The sequence below is a fragment of the Rana temporaria genome, chromosome 4, assembly GCF_905171775.1.
Source record: "Rana temporaria chromosome 4, aRanTem1.1, whole genome shotgun sequence".
Taxonomy (NCBI): Eukaryota; Metazoa; Chordata; class Amphibia; order Anura; family Ranidae; genus Rana; species Rana temporaria.
The window spans coordinates 147591681-147611181 of record NC_053492.1 but is presented as its reverse complement, the minus strand read 5'-3'; the positions used below and the strand labels follow the sequence as shown (position 1 = coordinate 147611181).

At 44.5% G+C, this 19501-nt stretch overlaps 1 protein-coding gene across 2 annotated transcripts in view; it reads right to left on the bottom strand.

Annotated features, from left to right (window-relative positions):
- EIF2A (eukaryotic translation initiation factor 2A) overlaps positions 1 to 19501 on the bottom strand; it is a 62328-nt gene that overhangs the window by 38833 nt on the left and 3994 nt on the right. For both annotated transcript variants that reach the window (XM_040349154.1, XM_040349155.1), the window contains exons 2-4: positions 15002 to 15071; positions 12062 to 12136; positions 1019 to 1137 (exon numbers count right to left, since the gene is read on the bottom strand). In XM_040349154.1, coding sequence (XP_040205088.1) covers positions 1019 to 1137; positions 12062 to 12136; positions 15002 to 15071 — 264 coding nt within the window. The remainder of the gene's footprint in view (positions 1 to 1018; positions 1138 to 12061; positions 12137 to 15001; positions 15072 to 19501) is intronic.

The following is a 19501-nucleotide window of genomic DNA, read 5'->3' as shown; positions in this document are numbered from 1 at the left end:
TATATATTACATACATACATACACACACACACACACACAATATATGTTTGGGGGTTCCAAGTAATTTTCTAGCAAGCAAAAAAAAAAAATATGTTTTTAACTTGTAAACACCAAATTTCGGTCCTAAAGGCCCCTTTCACACTGGGGCAGTGTCTAGCAGCGCTATACCTTCGGAATTGCCGCGGAACTGCTGCGGTATTCGGCCGCTAGCGGTGCGATATTAACCCCCGCTAGCAAAAATGGGTTAATACCGACAGCAATAAGCCTCTGCAGAGGCGTATTACCGCGGTGTCCCATTGTTTTCAATGGGAAGGAGCGGTATACACACCGCTCCTCTCAACGCTCTAAAGATGCTGCTTGCAGGAGATTTTTTTTCTCCCGCCAGCGCATCGCCTCATTGTGAAAGCCCTCGGGCTTTCACATTGAGAATGCTGGGGCAGGAGTATTTCAGGCATTATTTATGCGCTATTTTTAGCGCTAAAACGCCTGAAATACGCCTCGGTATGAATAGGGGCCTAAGTGTTTAATACCATTTTAATTTGTAAGATTTACATACATTTTAAAAAGTCAAACTAATCCTTTTTTATGAATTAAACATTCACACCTCCCTCTCTAGTGCCATCTCCTGGCAACAAAGAAGCAATATATAGTTGTGAGGGAGGATTTCTTGCCAAGAGGCTGCAGTCGTATCTGTAACTCTGCTCCATCTGGCAGTTAGGGACATTGTGAAGATTATTAAAAAAAGAAAAATTAACAGATTTTAGTACACTGGCAAAATTTGCAGAATTATTATGACCATTCCTTGCTGGTCTGGAATTGTTGCTTAAAGAAGGAAGGATTGTGAAGATTTTCTGTCTTCACTAGATAGAAAAGGAACAGCGATTGTCTCCATTGGCAAAGTATTTTATGCCCTTTACATTATTTATTTTTGTAAATAAGGCCAGATTAGAGGAGGTCAGCGTCGCTTTGCGTCTCCAGTGTCACTATTTGCCAATTGGTCATGCTGACATTTACTTACTTGTGTAGGTCTGCCATGTTGCCAGGATTGTGTTCTTTGGAGATATTTCAAGGCCGATTACTTTAGGTAGATCAAAGCTGTGCAGTAGCGTGCTGTCAGCACTGTTCACTATATTTGTTCTGGAAACACAAGAGGGTCATTTAAAGTCAGATTTCACAGATTAATTATTAAACTACACCACCAATTCTCACTTGTCTCTGACCACGGCACTGCCACTACATGACAACACATATTTCTATATAAACCTTGCATTTTCGTAATCAAAAGCAATTATGTAAATCACATAAAAGTTGCAATTAAAATGTAGTGGTCAATTGCCCAAATGCCTATTTAGCCAACATTATTTAACTGTTGTGTAACCCTGGAATGACCCAAATCAGACAAATCTTTACATTTCAGCTATGGGCCTAATAAAACAACCTTTTCAAAGGGCATCTAAAACCAGCAATATACATTATATGTAATATAATGCAGCTTACCAGTGAAAGCTGCATTTGTTTTCTTTTTCCTTTACATTAACCTGGTCATTCTGTAACATACTTATATGGGCCACAATATACACTCACTCTATAGCAGGGGTGTCAAACTGGCGGCCCTCCAGCTGTTCCGAAACTACAAGTCCCATCATGCCTCTGCCTGTGAGAGTCATGCTTGTAACTGTTAGCCTTGCAATGCCTCATGGGACTTGTAGTTTTGCAACATCTGGAGGGCCCCCAGTTTGACACCCCTGCTCTATAGTGTTTTAGGACTCCAGAACACCTCCTCTTCTCACCTCTATAACAAGAAGAGGGGTATTCTGTAGTGCACAGAGAGAACTGGAAACAATGCTTATCTGATAACATCTGCATTGCCAGAGAGCACAGGATGTTATCGGCTTACAAGATATCTGGCAGGATCAACAAGTCATTTTTTGCAATAATCAAACAGATAAAACAAAACACCTTTACTGTTAAATGTAACAGATCAAAAAGTAGCACACAACAAAGGTTTAATTCACTTATTTAGAGTTTTTGTAAAACTACCCATTTAGTATATAATAGAAATTAAACGCAAAACCTTTTTTTTTTTTTTTTATAGAACTTAAAAAAAAAACTTTTCTTCTCTTTTCTATAAGTGATCACATTCCCTCTGTTCTCAGCTGCATAAGTGCTGGGGGGAGGGGGAAGCTGCAGTACACTGATCGCCCCAGCAAATGGCTGTGCAGGAGAAGCATGTCAGGATGTCCGATTATTGGATGAGAGCATACCGAGTTCCCAGCACAGCTAGAGAACTGGCCACCATGTTCTCTCCTGCTTAGTGTGGTCAGTATTTATTAGGAAAGCAAAAGGGACTGGCGGGAACACCAGGGATTTCACATAAAGGATGCAATACAAGAGAACAGGCTACTTCTTCATACAAGTACATGATACAGCAGCCACATATCAGAAATATGAAATGTTGGAGTAACAAACCCTTTAAAATGTTCAGGAGGCCTTAACTAAATTCAAACCCTTTATATGCTGTAGAAAGTCCACAAATGATTAATCAATATCCAGAGGTTTTAAATGTGGCAGAAAGTCCACCATTGGTAAAAGTAAGAAAAACAGCCTACATGTAACTAATCCTTAAAATGCTCTCTCCCCCTCCTAACACCTATGATGACTAAACCTGTGTAAGCTAGATGTATATACTTATTTTCAGTCAGCTTCCGCCTGATCACGTGATCAGGTGGAACCCGTGTGAGCCAGTGGTGGCTGCAGTGGAAAAGAGGGAGCATCAATAATGGATGGGTCGTATGATCCTATGGGTGATGTCACTACTCCCAAGCATTGCAACTGTTGTTAAGTACTCTCTATTCCCCTGCAGCTGCTACTGGCTGACACAGGGGAGATGACATGACCCAACTAGAGCAGCCTGAAAGTAGGTAAGTATATACACATTTCTTACACACGGTAGTCATCATAGGTGCTAGGAAGGGGGAGAGGGCACATTTAAGAATAGTTTGACGTAGCTTGAATTTGACTTCAATCTATATCCAAATAAATATGGCTTTTTTTCCCCCATCTGATAAAAAAAAATAAAAAAACAGTCTGGATATTAGGTGTACGGACTATTAATAAACATAACTTTAGTAACTAGACTACGATTCTCAGTTCGTACAAAGATATACACACTTTAGCACTATTCCTCTTGTGCCGTCTCTCACGATGTATAGATGACACTGTTTAACCAGTTCCCGACCTCCTCATGTACATTTACGTTGGCAGAATGGCACGGACAGGCACATCCACGTACCTGTACGTCCTCTGCTAGACGTGGGTGGGGGGTCCAATCGGGACCCCCCCTGGTACATGCGGAGGTCGGGTCCGCTCGGGGAGCGATCCAGGACGACGGCGCGGCTATTTGTTTTTTGCCACTCCGTCGCGATCCCTCCCCGGAGCTGAAGAACGGGGAGAGCCGTGTGTAAACATGGCTTCCCCGTGCTTCACTGTGGCGGCGCATCGATCGAGTGATCCCTTATATAGGGAAGACTCGATCGATGGTGTCAGTCCTACAGCCACACCCCCCTACACTAGTAACCACACACTAGGTGATCCCTAAATGTTACAGCGCCCCCTGTGTTTAACTCCCAAACTGCAACTGTCATTTTCACAATAAAGAATGCAATTTAAATGCATTTCTTGCTGTGAAAATGACAATGGTCCCAAAAATGTGTCAAAATTGTCCGAAGTGTCCGCCATAATGTCGCAGTCACGAAAAAAAATCGCTGATCGCCGCCATTACTAGTAAAAAAAAATAAAAAAAATAAAAATGCAAAAAAACTATCCCCTATTTTGTAAACGCTATAAATTTTGCGCAAACCAACCGATAAACGATTATTGCGATTTTTTTTACCAAAAATAGGTAGAAGAATACGTATCGGCCTAAACTGAGGGAAAAAAAATTTTTATATATGTTTTTGGGGGATATTTATTACAGCAAAAAGTAAAAAATATTGAATTTTTTTTTAAATTGTCGCTCTATTTTTGTTTATAGCGCAAAAAATAAAAACCGCAGAAGTGATCAAATACCACCAAAAGAAAGCTCTATTTGTGGGGAAAAAAGGATGCCAATTTTGTTTGGGAGCCACGTCGCACGACCGCGCAATTGTCTTTTAAAGCGACGCAGTCCCGAACTGTAAAAACCCCTTGGGTCTTTAGCCAGCATATTGGTCCGGGGCTTAAAGCGGGAGTTCACCCATTTCTAAAAAAATTTTTTTTCTTCCCCTAGATTCCTGCTCGTTCGGTCTAGGGGAATCGGCTATTTGTATTAAAATAGGTGCAGTACTTACCCGTTTTCGAGCTGCATCTTCTTCCGTCGCTTCCGGGTATGGTCTTCGGGAGCGGGCGTTCCTTCTTGATTGACAGTCTTCCGAGAGGCTTCCGACGGTCGCATCCATCGCGTCACTCGTAGCCGAAAGAAGCCGAACGTCGGTGCGGCTCTATACTGCGCCTGCGCACCGACGTTCGGCTTCTTTCGGAAAATCGTGACGCGATGGATGCGACCGTCGGAAGCCTCTCGGAAACCTGTCAATCAAGAAGGAACGCCCATTCCCGAAGCCCATACCCGGAAGCGACGGAGAGGATGCGTCTCGTAAACGGGTAAGTACTGCACCTATTTTTAAATAAATAGCCGATTCCCCTAGTAATAACGAGCAGGAATCTAAGGGGGAAAAGTGCCCTCTAAGGGTGAACCCCCGCTTTAAGTGGTTAAGAAACGTGCTTAACCACTTAAGGACCGCCTCCTGCACATATACGTCGGCAGAATGGCACGGCTGGGCACAAGCACGTACCTGTCTTTAAGTGCCCAGCCGTGGGCGCACAGCCACAAACCCAGTCCGAAGCTCCGTGACCACGGCCGCGGGACCCGATCGCCGCCGGAGTTCCTGCGATCGGACCCCAGAGCTGAAGAACGAGGAGAGCTGTGTGTAAAAACAGCTTCCCTGTTCTTCACTGTGGCGCTGTCATTGATCGCCTGATATAGGGAAAGGCGATCAGTGACGTCACACATCCAGCCCCGCCCCCCTACAGTTAGAAACACATATGAGGTCACACTTAACCCCTTCAGCGCCCCCTAGTGGTTGACTCCCAAACTGCAATTGTAATTTTCACAGTAAACAATGCATTTTTATAGCATTTTTTGCTGTGAAAATGACAATGGTCCCAAAAAGGTGTCAAAATTGTCCGATGTGTGCGCCATAATGTCGCAGTCACGAAAAAAAAAAAAAAAAATCACTGATCGCCGCCATTAGTAGTAAAAACATTTTTTTATAAAAATGCAATAAAACTATCCCCTATTTTGTAAACGCTATAAATTTTGCGCAAACCAATCGATAAACTCCTATTGCGATTTTTTTTACCAAAAATATGTAGAAGAATACGTATCGGCCTAATCTGAGGGGGGAAAAACATTTTTTTTTATATATATATATTTTTGGGGGATATTTATTATAGCAAAATGTAAAGAATATTGAATTTTTTTCAAAATTGTCGCTCTATTTTTGTTTATAGCGCAAAAAATAAAAACCGCAGAGGTGATCAAATACCACCAAAAGAAAGCTCTAATTGTGGGGAAAAAAAAAAAAAAGGATGCCAATTTTGTTTGGGAGCTATGTCTCACGACTGCGCAATTGTCAGTTAAAGCGGCACAGTGCCGAATCGCAAAAACTGGCCGGGTCCTTTACCTGCATTTTGGTCCGGGTCTTAAGTGGTTAAACCTCAATTTAAGTGTACACATTCATACCTTCTTAGCCTACAGCAACAACTGAGTGGCTCCACTAGATATGAACCATTTTTTTGTCATTTTAATCCTTTAGCTTAATGAGCAAGTCAGCCATTACCAGCAAAATGCATGGAGGTATTATAACTCAGCCACAAAGATGATTCAACCGAGTCCCAATTTCCATTATTACAGATGCAAGTTATTCACATTTGTGACTGTAGGAGCCACTCCCAGGACCTGTCACCCAATACAAAATGTAATACAGAATATTCATTTCTGAACAGTGATTCTGAGTGAGAAAATGCACAAAACAAGAACCACACAGAAATGTCGACAAATTTATTTTTTTAAATATTCGAGCCATCAACCTTTATCCCCTACCTACAGTGTCCTTATTTTATTTAATTTTCTTCTACTATAAGAACAGTCCAACAGAATTATGGGAACATTTGCTTTTCTGATGAGACTGAGCAGAATATTATTAAAGTTTTCTCTACACATTTTCTTGTCAGTCCTGTTCAAACAAGAGACCTAAAATGCAGAATTAAAAAAAGGATGTAACAAAACTGGCGACTGGTTCCGCAGAACCAAACCATTTAAAGCGGTTGTAAACCGCATAAACTTTTTTTTTTTTCCCCCAAACCTGCAACGCAAAAGGCATAATAGGCTAGTATGCACCGCATACTAGCCTATTATGAAATACTTACCTCGGAACGAGGTGTGTACCACTTACCTGGTCCACGCCGAGCAGGATGTCATCTTGCTCCGGCGTGTCTTCCGGGTATCGCCGCTCCAGCGCTGTGATTGGCTGGAGCGGCGATGACGTCACTCCCGCGCGTGCGCGCGGGAGATTTAAAAGCGGCAGGGTCCGGCGGATGCCGGTCCTTCAGCCGTGGATTCCCTCCTCCTTATTATAGGCTTACCTGTAGGTAAAAGTCCAAATAGTGGGTTTACAACCACTTTAACAAGCAAGCTTCCTATACACAGTCTTCCTGTCATGAACTATGAATGAATATGTCCATGTTACTCAAAATTTACCACTAAGGCCTCTTTCACACGGAGCGGATCGTTTTTGTGTCCGCTCCGTGTGTGTCCGTCGGCTCAGCGGGGATCATCCGTAATCCCCGCTGAGCTGTCGGCGGACAGGGCGGTCCCCGCACACAGTGCAGAGAGCGCCCTGTCTTTCCTCCGCTCTCCCCTATGGGGAATCGGATGAAGACGGACCGTCTGTCCGTCTTAATCCGATCCGTTCCGCCTGACGGAAGAAAAATAGGGTTTTCTTCCGTCCGCAAAAGCGGATCTTTGCGGACGCGGATGGTTGCGGACGTTAGCGGATGCTCCATCCGCTAACGGACGCGATCCCATAGGGATGCATTACAAGTCCGTAAACGGACTTGTAATAAAACGGACGAACGGTCCGCTAATGTGAAAGGGGCCTAAACCTTCTTTACCTACTTTAGAGCAGTGGTCACCAACCTTTCGGTCCTCACGGACCATGAAACTAATAATTTTGAATCTCACAGACCACCAACATGAATTTCACATGCCTCACACATACTGTGCTCCAGCTCTCTGACCCCCCCCCCCCCCCCAATTGAATCTCACTTCCTTATCCAGCCATGGATCCCTCCCACAGTCTTATCAGAGCTGCCATTGGAAGTCCCCTACTTCTTCACCTCCCATTCTCTGCACCACTACTCCCAGCTCCTGTGAACTCCGAGGGAGAAGCTGGAACTAGAGGAGGCATAAAAAAAAAAGGTTTCAATGCATACTGACAGCATCAACTGCATCCACCACAATATTGATTTGCGGCAGAACCTCTGCGGACCGCCAACATTTTCTCATGGACCACTGCTTTAGCGCACGTGGTAGCCTTTTTCTTTTAACTTTTAGTTTGTTCCTGTAGGGAGATTTTAGTATCCATGGCACATCATCAATGGGCTTACAGAAACAGCTGCTGAGAGATCAGTTCCTATTAATGAATCCCCCAGAACTAAATTTCCCATCAATGTACTGTATGCATTTAAAATAGAACAGACTGTGAAGACATCAGATGGCTGGTGTTCTAACCGATCACGTACAGCATATGGCAAATGGAGATCAAACAGAGGCTAAGATGGCAGCTTCCTTGGCTTTAAAGCATAAGAGGGTATAGTTCCGCTTTAATACCCTTCAGAGAGCCGTATCATAATGTGTAAAAAAAAAAAAACACACACACATGAAAAAAGAGGAAGTGAAAGAATAAAATAATCTGTACCAAGAACCACAACAAGTGATACAGACAAGTTGTATGTTTGCAGTACAAATAAAAGGGAGATCATGCAAAAATTCTGAACTGCCTTAGGACTAGTGTGCCTGGGCCTTTGATATGCTACCACTTTCCGTTTGCCGTGTACATAGAGGAATGAAAACAAAGTACTGATTAATGTCAAAATCCTGTGCACACAAGCCCTTAAGGCGTATCTAAAAACAAAAACAAACTTATTTATTGCAGCTTACTAAATCATAGATGTGGTTGCTGCAGTAGTTTTCATTTTTAGGCTTTTTCCTTTATTTTCACCTGGCAATTGTCAGCAAGGCCAATGCATGTGGTTGCAGTGCGGTGGTGCAGGATTACCAGGTGACGAAAAGGCAACATATTTCCTCCCAGCCGTCTGGCAAAGGCCCTCTGAAATATGTTCCATCTCTGTTTGCTTTTCGTAAGGGTGGCAAGGGGTGCTACAAATATAAATACTGTAAGCACTAAGACCCCTTTCACACTGTGGCTACCTGAGCGGCGCTTTAGTGCTGTTTAAGCTGTGCTTTTTGGCCGCTACTGGGACGCTTTTAACACCCACTAGGGGCCGAAGGGGTTAAAAGCACCCGTGCTGTGGCGCTTCGGAAGTGCTGCCCATTCATTGCAATGGGCAGGGGCATTTTTGGGAATGCTCCTCTCCTCCCCTCTCCGGCTGGCATCCTCGTTGTTACTGTAGGCCCCACTCCCCCCCCCCAAAAAAATTACATGCCAAATGTGGCATGTAAGGGGTCAAGGAGTGGATAAAGCGGAAGTTTCACTTTTGAGTGAGTGAGAAACTTATATAGCGCAACACATGCAAACTGAATCGCCTCTGGGAGCTTGGTATCCATTCCCTGGGCCCTCAGAAGAGATGGGTTTTGATCTTTCTTCTGAAGGCCAGGTGGTTTACCTCCAATCGGATGCTGGTTGGTAGAGCGTTCCATAGTCTGGGTCCTTGGACTGCAAATCTTCGTTCTCCTTTGGACTTGTATCTGGCTTTGGGTATCTGGAGTAGATTTTGGTTGGTGGATCGCAGAATGCGATTGGGGTTGTGAGCTTTTAGTTTCTCGCATAGATATTGGGGGGCATTTCCCAGAATACACTTATGCGTTAGACAGAGTGCTTTGAAAGTGATTCTGTCTTTTACGGGCAACCAATGAAGGGATCTCAGTGAAGGTGAGATTGATTCCCATGGTTTTTTTCCAGTCACTAGTCGAGCGGCCGTATTTTGAACGACTTGCAGACGAGTGATTTGGTATTTAGGGAGTCCGAGATAGAGGGCATTTGCATAGTCAAGTCTCGAGTTGATAATTGTTCCCACCACGACTGCTATGTCTTTTTTTGGGATAAAGGGAGTGAGTCTGCGTAGAAGGCGCAGCAGATGGTGGGATCCGCTGAGTACTGACCCTATTCGTGCATCCATTGTCATGTAGGTGTCGAAGATGACTCAGAGACTTTTGACTTTGGTGCTGGGGGTGATGGATTGACCCAGAATGGGCGGGGGTGTCCATGTTGTCGCGGGATGAATCTTCCGATTGGCCTGAAACAGGAGAAGTTCTGTTTTTGAGCCATTGAGTTTAAGGTAACTCTTTGGCCGGGTACACACGGGCAAACATGTACGATGAAACCGGTCCGTCGGACCGTTTTCACCGTACATGCCTGCCAGAGGGCTTCTGTACGATGGTTGTACTAACCATCGTACAGAAGTCCGCGCGTAAACATTACGCCGGGCGTGTCCGCGTCGTCGCCGCGATGATGACGTGGGCGGGCCTGCCATTTAAAGGCTTCCACGCATGCGTCAAAGTCATTCGACGCATGCGATGGACGGCGGGCGCTCGGACATGTACGGTAGGTCTGTACTGACGACCGTACATGTCCGAGCGGGCAGGATTCCAGCGGACGGTTTTAAAACACGTCCAGGAATATTTGTCTGCTGGGAAAAGGCCCGGCGGGCAAATGTTTGCTGGAATTCGGCCCGCTCGCGCCTACACACGACCGAACATGTATGCTGAAACTGGCCCGCGGACCAGTTTCAGCATACATGTTTGGTCGTGTGTACGGGGCCTTAGTCATCCACTTTTCTATCATAGTAAGGCATTTCTCTAGACCGAGATAATGATCCTTTTTGTTGCAGATGCGAAAATACAGTTGTGTGTCATCTGCATAAGAGTGGTAAAGTAACTTCTGGTTACTGATGATTTAAAAAAGCGGGCGAAGATAGATATTGAAAAGAACAGGCGACAGAGGGGATCCCTGGGGGACTCCGCATGACACTGTGCGTTTTTCAGAAGTGAAAGGTCCCAATTTCACCATTTGTAATCGGTTTTCCAAGAAGGAGGAGAACCACGATAAATCACATTCCGCAACTCCGGCTACTTTAACTAGCCGTGTCAGCAATAATTTGTGGTCTACCGTATCAAAAGCTGCGCTTAGGTCCAGCAGTACCAGAAGACAAGATTCTCCTTCGTCTGCTGCCTCGAGGGCGGCATCCCATATTTTGAGCAGTGATGTTTCTGTCTTGTGACCCGGACGGAAACCGGACTGGAATGGGTCAAGTAATTTATGGGTGTCTAAGTGATGTTGTAGCTGTTGTACAACTTCTTTCTCCATTACCTTGGAGAAGACATTCAGGCCTGTTATGGGGCAACGGTGGTTAGGGTCTTTTGGGTGGAACTACGCTTTAACCACTTACAGTGGTCAGCTTTTTTCATGTAGTTCAAACCTTTAGCCAAAGCACAAAATCTCTCTCTCTCGATAAGCTGTAAAGAAGAGTTATAGCCAAAGCATTTTTTTGGCCATATTTCTCCTACGGATCACAGGAGTGCAGTTAGTTCTGCACTCCTGTGACGCGTTTTCGTCACTCAGCAAATCCAGGCTCAGGAAATGTCCTGACTTTACAGTTTGGATCCACCCAGATGCCTGGACTGGCAGCTGGCTCAGCCTTTTAGCAACCCACAGAGCCTGAGCCAGCCGCTCCTGCCCCTTCCACAGCCTAGTGGTCCAGTGAGTACGCTGGAGGGGCGGAGAGAGAGCTGAGGAATTAGTGGTGTTTGATATATGGATTGGAAAGCTGTAAAATGCTTTTTTTTGCAGTTTAGCTATTTAACCCCTTCATGACTGAGTAACACATATATGCAGCATCCAAAAGTGGGATTTAAGCCTGGGTGCCACATGTGTGTTCTGGTGTTTGTGCTGGAAGCACGCTCCCAGCAATGAGACCAAGCTGTTGCCGACAGCCTTGATACTAACAATTGGGAACCAAAAGAACTGATCACATGATCACTGTGATAGTCTGACTGTTATCACTGTGTTCATTCACTCTAAAGCTCATCCTTGTATAGTTTCTCCTCTGTGAAATTACATTTTATTACTACTTTGGAACAGTTTTCCTTTCACAATTAAATAAAGTAAGACAATATGCATTAACATGTACCTACTAGATCACTTCATGCTGTCCCCTTTTGCAGGTACAGCAAAATATTAAAAAAAAAATAAGTGCCTATACTGTTTAAAATTCAGTAATACACTGTCTCACTCTGCTCTGCACATGCTCAGATTTTCTCTATTTTTAGGCACATCGGAGCCACTAGAGGCCGATCTGCTGACAACCTAAAGATTTATTGCTGCTCAGGGCTACAGCAAAATGGCAACCTCTGGCAAGAAGATTCAGAAGCAATGCAGGAGGCAGTTTACAGCGCACACTAATTTTGGTAGAATAATTATTCATTTGGAATGTACGTTTTTTATCAAGTTGTAAAGTCCCGCTTTAAGAGTATTGTTTTACCCGAGAAACATTGCACTACACACTTACTTGTGAACTCGCACTTTTCAGACATGCTGGACACAGGAAACAGGACCTCCTTGTAGCCCTTGTTCCACATATATGTGCCCTTACCATAAGACATTTCATTTGCAAAGTCATTTTACCTTTTACTTTAGTTACTAAGAAAAAAAAATACAGTAAAATGCAGAAACATGGTACTTCATATCATTGTAGGATTTGAAGAAAACAAAAAGAAATGACTTACGCTTCTCCATTACACCAGCCAAATAGCTTCCCATCTCTGCTAAATGTGGAAACTTTGCAATTTTTGCTGCTGTCGCTATAAGAAAAGAGCAGAAACCAGAATAAATACAAGAGTTCATATCATTGGAAATCATGTGTACAACATTATCCAATGTTCTCCACAGAAGCTGTTTTTGCCAACATAATGGAATTCAAAGAACCAGAAACATTTACTGAAGAGAAAGGTTGGTCGAGTTGTGACCAGGGTGGATATAAATCAATGATTTTTTTATTTTATTTGCATCAGATTTTTTTGATCATTATCAAATTTATTTTAATAAAATGTTTTTGAGTAAAAATCAATCTAAAGACTGTTTTCTATTTAAGATACATTAATTACTGTATTTAGTGGCGTATAACACTCACTTTTGTACCCTGAAAATGGAGGGTAAACTGTGCCTGCGTGTTATACGCAAGGGGCTGTGGAAAGTTTTTTTTCCCGAAACTTCCCTCTTAAGGTTAGGGTGCGTGTTATATGCCGATAAATACGGTAGTTTATTCGGCATGAAATGGAGCTTAGCTATGTAGCATGAGGCTGTATATTCTGCAATATTACATTTTTTGGTAAACTCATCCAATGAATCCAAGCACTGCAAGATGAGAACATGCACTGCATTGATGCATTCACACAATTTACAGGAACCATGAGATAAAACAAAGTTCAGGAATATTTATTTATCCCATTGTTTTGCAAATCTATGTACACTACAAACTGTATGTTTCAATCGGTTCTGATATCGTTGTTTTACTAACCTGACAGCTTATTATTCTAAATGGGAAACCTTCATTTTGTTTGTAAATATTAAAGATTCTAACTACCAGCAAGATTGAGTCCTTACATTTAAAGAGCACCTGTCATTTCAGATCCATCGTGGCAGCACCTATTAGCGGGCATCCACTCACCTGCTGCCGCCATGTCCCTCACCTTGTTGTGTCACTGCCGCATGATTAGACGTCCCATTAAAGTGAATGGGACAGTCTGAGTCAACAGCAGGTCAGAGGAGAAACCGCAGTAAGACAGATGACAGTTGCTCTTTAAAAAAATATGATTTAAATCGAGTTGACTTAAATCAAATCCACCCTGGTTGTGACATGCTACAAAGTAGTGCAGTCTGTGCATCAGAAGTAGCTTAGGAAGCTCCCATCATCAAAGCTCCTGTGCAAGGTATACTGGAGTATAGAAGCCCAAGATTGTGTCCCTACACTTACCGCCACCAGATCACAGGGACTCCAAAAGCCTTCCTTTGCGTTCCAGTATACCTCCCGAATGACACTCTCCTCTATGATGCCCAAAATTTCCTTGAACTAGTTTAGTACTCCGACAGGTGCAAGAAGCTGCATTCATAGCCCTTATGCACACATGGCGTTGGCCCAGCTCTCCTACACCTTTCCTCCTGACAGCGGAGTTTTGGCATAAAAAGCACTATGCATGCCAAGTGCCAAGGCATTATTTAATTCCACTGGCCAGAATAGTCATTTATTCTGGCCATTGAAGTGAATTAACGCTCAAGCACTTGATACGCAGAGCATTAAAGCATGTTTAGTCGCGTTTACATGTGTCGAGCATTTTTTTCTGCCAAAATGTGTCTGCTCCTGGATGCATAGGTAGTGGGCTTTTTTTTCTGCCTCTAAATGCCTGTATGTGCGCATGGAAGAGCATTTAAAAGGCAGAAAAGAAATGCCAGACACCCCCTAAAATAAGCGTTTTTAACGCTCAGTGTGCACAGGACCCTATTGCTTTCATCGCCAAATGGCAGGTATCTCTCAGCTGGCTACAGTCTTGTTCAGGTACTCTTGGGCTGCTACAGCAGTTGGGTGGAGCACTCAATAAATGAGCTCTTGGTGGAACCATTTTTCATATAACTTGTCAATATTGTCAAATGTGTCAAAACACATTAACACACTGCAGTTTTGACAATTTATACAAAAGGAAATGTCTAAAATAGTCAATCCATGTGCTCTGGTAACAATAGATGATGTAACAAACCAGTGGGGTGTGTTTACTAAAACTGGAGAGTGCAAAATCAAGCTCACTTCTACATAGAAACCAATCAGCTTCCAGGTTGAATTGCCAAAGCTTAAAATTTAACAAGCGGTTAGAAGCAGATTTGGTTCTATGCAGAAAGCAACCCACACATGTCCATAAAGGTCACTGCAGGAGAATAGCAAAAGCCTAGCTGATAGACCTTGGAATGTGAAAAGCAAACTTGTTTGTGGCCCATTTATTTACAAACCAGGCTCTACCTTTACCAAGGATTCAGCTTAAAGTTTTCTTTTTTAGTTTTGTAGTGGAGAGGGATTATAACATCTGTCAGGTTTTTATTGCTGTGTCTCCGTTAGAAAGATTCACCCTCTCTATAAGTCCTGTTTATCACCATCATTGAAAGTAAAAGAAAATCCCAAATTTCAGATTGTCCACAGAAAAGAAATAGGCGGGAAATCTTCCAATGGGGACACTAGTTCTAGTGACCTGGGGGTCCCCAAGAGATTCCCTCTCACTTCCTAATTGGTTATAGGACAGGCAGTGAAGGGAAATCTCCACAATTTGGACAAAGATGGCAAAAATAAACCTTACAGGGGATCCTTCTTTGCTCTATCCAAAATGGGGGGAAAAAAAAAAAATTAGCATGTGGCCGCCTCCTGCTGAACTGGACATCAACTGCATACCACATACAAACCCATCCAGAGTGTAATACGTAAGAGCTTCTAATTTTTTGTCCTATTTGCACTTAACACCCACAGCCATATAGAGGGGAACCGGTGACTTCCAGAACACTGAATAAAAATACTTTTTGTTTACAAGGTGTCAACAGCTACATTATGTATCAATGGTAAAAAAAAAAAAATTATAAAAAAAAAAATACTATTAAAAAGGGGAAAAATAATAAAAATAAAAACTTACTTCTGAAAGGAGTCATGGTTGGTAAACTTTGGAGGCCCCTGGACCAATTGGATTCCATCAGATCCTCTGACTATAGGAAAAACAAACAAAAAACAAACATAATCAAAATGCTAGTCATATAAACACATTTACTAAACATTAAAGCGGAAGTAAACCCGTCAATTTAACAGTTTAAAAAAAACAATTACATTTCAGACACGTGTTGAGAATGTAACTGTCAATGGTTGTGCTCAACAGTCAAACCAGCCAATGGCTGGTGTCAATACTGATCACATGTGCAGCTTCAAGGATGTTAAGATTAAACAGAGGTACTCCAGCTGATCCACTGGGTGGAGTCGCAGGTGGCCCCACAACCGTGCCTTTTGCTTTCAACTGATGCCGAGAAGGCATTTGACCGGGTGGACTGGACGTACATGAACATAGTTTTGACCAAACTTGGCCTGGGGCCTAATATGCTGGCCTGGATATCCTCACTGTATAGCTCCCCATCCGCCAGAGTTAAGGTGAACGGCCTACTGTCGGACCCTTTTCCGATTAGCAATGGGACACGGCAGGGATGCCCGCTGTCACCCCTGGTGTTTGCTTTGACGCTTGAACCGCTGCTCAGCCGGATTCGCCTCAATAGCAATATCAGGGGTTTTACGGTTGGCCCGAGGGAACATAAGTTGTCCGCTTATGCGGACGACGTGCTGTTCTACGTGTCTGAACCTCTGCTGTCCCTGCCCAACATCATGGCGGAGCTGGCAGAGTTTAACCTCTTATCTAATTTTAAGATAAACTATGCCAAAGTCTGAGATCCTATCTCTGACCATTCCCCCGGATTTACGTGCACAGCTGCAGGCCTCCTTCTCATTCACGTGGTGCCAGTCGTCCCTGAAGTATCTGGGAGTTCAACTACCAATGAGCTGCACTCAGTTGTATGAGTGTAATTACGCCCCGCTGCTCTCAGCCATCAGGGTGGACCTAAAGAGGTGGGATAAGGCGGCCTTCTCATGGATGGGCCGGGTCAGTGTGCTGAAAATGAATGTGCTCCCCAGAATTTTGTTTCTCCTACAGATGGTCCCGATTGCGCTGCCCAGGGCCTTCTTCTCAAGCCTCAACAGTCTGTTCATCCAATATATCTGGAGTGGGAAGTGCCCCCGGTTGGCCCTTCGCATTCTGCAACGCCCTAAATCTGCAGGTGGGTTGGGGGTCCCTGTGGTGAAGAGGTACTATGAATCGATAGCCCTTCAACGCATTTTGGATTGGTACCATGGGGTCCAGCACAAGGTGTGGGTGCCCTTGGACAAGTTCCTGGCGGGGCGTAATCTGTCCCACGCCCCGTGGGTGCCTGGAGAACATAGGGGCCTGTCGGGGCTGGTGTCCCCTTTTGCCGTCCACGCTCTAGCGATCTGGGATGCCTTAAATAAGACGGGGAGGCTTGCTTTGCCGACTTCCCCGCTGGCACCCCTGGGGGGCTTCCCTTGGTTCGCTCCCGGGGAACACCCATCCTTTTTTCGGACGTGGGCGGAGGATGGGGAGTCCAGATGCGGGAGATTTGTCCAGGACCGGGGGCTGCTGCCCCTGGCCACGCTGAGGGAGCAATATGGTCCCTTCCTAATGGATGAGTGGCGCTACCGGCAACTCAGCCATTTTCTCACAACTCTACCCCAGAGGGTCAGGTCACCAACACAGGCGTCCCCCTTCGAGCGCCTCTGTATGGCCCGGGAGGCTGTCCCCCATGCCATCTCTGTGCTATATGCCCTGATATACTCCCTACGGGAGGATGGGAAGCCCAGGTTCATAAGGGAGTGGGAGAGAGACCTGCAACACAACTTCACTAAGCCGCAGCTGGACCACCTATACAGACTAACGCACTCGAGCACGGTTGATACAAGGATGCAAGAAAATAGCTACAAGGTCCTCACCAGATGGTATAGGGTCCCAACTAGACTTGCTCAGATATACCCCTCCCTTTCGGATGTATGTTGGCGGGAGTGTGGCCAGAGGGGCACCTTCCTGCACATTTGGTGGGAGTGCCCCAAACTGTGCCCCTTCTGGCAGGATGTACATGCCCAGGTCAGATTGATCTTGGATGTGGCGCTTCCGGACTCTCCCTTGGAGTCCCTGCTTCACTTCCCTACGGTCCCGGTCAGCCAATATTGCAAATCTGCACTGCCCCATTTGCTCAATGCGGCCAGACGGCTGATTCCGATACATTGGAAGACGCCCACAATACCGACCCGCTCGGAGTGGGTGTGTATGGTGAACAAAATTATGGAGGCAGAGAAGTGGATGGCGCAGTGCAAAGACAAATACGATAAATTCTACTCGATATGGGCGACTTGGATACACTATGTAGGACCTGAGGAGCTGCCTGTGCCTGGGCCCCCCCAGGGGGTGTCCCCCTCTGGAAGGGGGCCCAGGGCAGGAGGGGGGAGTGCCGCTAGGGACCCTGATGATGCTGCAGTGGGCTGTTAGAGCCATAATGGAAACACTATAGTTTATTTAATGCCTTTTTGATGTCGATGCACATGTACCGGAAGTTACCCCCTCCCCTTTCCCCCTTTCCCCTCCCTTACTGTATGAGTCCCCCTTTTTGTTTTTCCCTTCCTTAGTTCCCCCATGGCATGAGGGTCCGAGGCGCAGAGGCTTGTTTTTGATTATCCTGACAGATGGAGGGACTTACCTCCTTTCCGGGGTGTGCTTAGGTGGTGCGGGTGGGTAGATCCACTATGGTTATAGCTCAGAACATGTCCTACATATGCTGTTCACTATTCCCCAGGCCGCGCTTCCAGGTGTAGGCACGCCCCGGAGACACTTTTTGCCACATATGCTTCGCTTGACAGCCCGGGACAGGATCCCTATTGACATGCCAGGGGACTGTTACATTGCCTGTATTCTAATTGCTGGGCCATGTTGGCCGACATTACAACTGTATGCCTGTTTTTCCTATGCAAAAACTTTTTTTGAAAATAAAGATTATATAAAAAAAAAAAGATTAAACAGAGGTAAGGATGGCCGCTTCCTTGACTGAAAACGATAGGAGGGTTTACTTCCACTGTAAAGCAGAGCTAGACTTGTTGTGAATGATATAGCACCAGGAGTAGGCATTCTGAGGCCTTGTTTTCATTAATCATTTGCCGATCAACGCACTACTATATACGTCAGCACAATGGCTCAGGCCCGGCATATGGGTGTACCCTTTAAGAAGCGGCATTGTGGGCAGGCGTTGCAAGTCCGTCCGCAGAGATACCTGCGATCATCTCACGGAGAGGAAGCATTTCCCCATTCTTCCTAGTGACAGGACACTGATCACAGCTCCCGGTAGCGACGCAAGTGCCGAATCGCAAAAAGTGGCCTGGTCTTTGGCCAGCCAAATGGTCCGGGGCTGAAGTGGTTAAAGTGGCACTCCAAGGAAAAGCTTGCTAGTTTAGCATAGCTCACCATAGATCATGGTGAATGGTCAAAAACTGCGCCAGGTTTGTCTGTCACTAAAAACAGGAAGTGAGGGGAAATCTACCCAACTAAAGCATGAACATTAACCACTTCACCCCGGAAGGATTTACCCCCTTAATAATCAGGCCATTTTTTGTGATTTGGCACTGCGTTATTTTACTGGCAATTGCGCGGGCGTGCAGCGCTGAACCCAAATAAAATTGATGTCCTTTTTTTTCTCACAAATAGAGCTTTCTTTTGGTGGCATTTTATCACCTCTGCGTGTTTTTTTTTTTTTTTTTGCGCTATAAACAAAAGAAAGACTGACAATTTTGGGGGGAAAAATAATATTTTTTACTTTCTGCTTTAATACATATCCAAAAAAATAAAATAAAAAATGAATGTAAAAAAATCCAATTTCTTCATCAATTTAGGCCAATATATTTTCTGCTACATATTTTTGGTAAAAAAAAAAAAAACCCAATAAGCGTATGATGATTGTTTTCCCTCAAAAGTTACAGCATCTACAAACTAGGGGATAGATTTATGGCATTTATTTTTAATTGCTTTTACTGGTAATGGCGGCAATCATCGATTTTTAGCAGGACTGCGGGCGCACAAATCTGACACTAAGTTACACTTTTTGGGGACCAGTGACACCAATACAGTGATCAGTGCTTAAAAAAAAAAGAAGCACTGTATAAATGACACTGGGCTGGGAAAGGGTTAACAGGGGCAATCAAAGGGCTAACTGTGTTCCCTTCTTTTTTTTTTTATAACTGTGTGAAGGCTGGATTGACAGAATGGACACAGATCACTGTTCTTGCTTACAAGGAACAGAAGATCTCTATGTACTTCCCTGTCAGAACGTGGATCTGCCTTGTTTACATAGGCAGATCCCTGTTCTGCATCTCTGTGGAGCGATCGCGGGTGGCAGGCGAACATCGGGTCTGCCAAACCCACTGATTGGCTTCCCCTCTGCGCAGTGGGCGCACAGTATCTATTGAACAAAGCGAAGTACAGGTACGTTGTTTTGCACAATAACGTTGCCCTGCCACATATGCAGTGGGCGCTTTTCAAGTG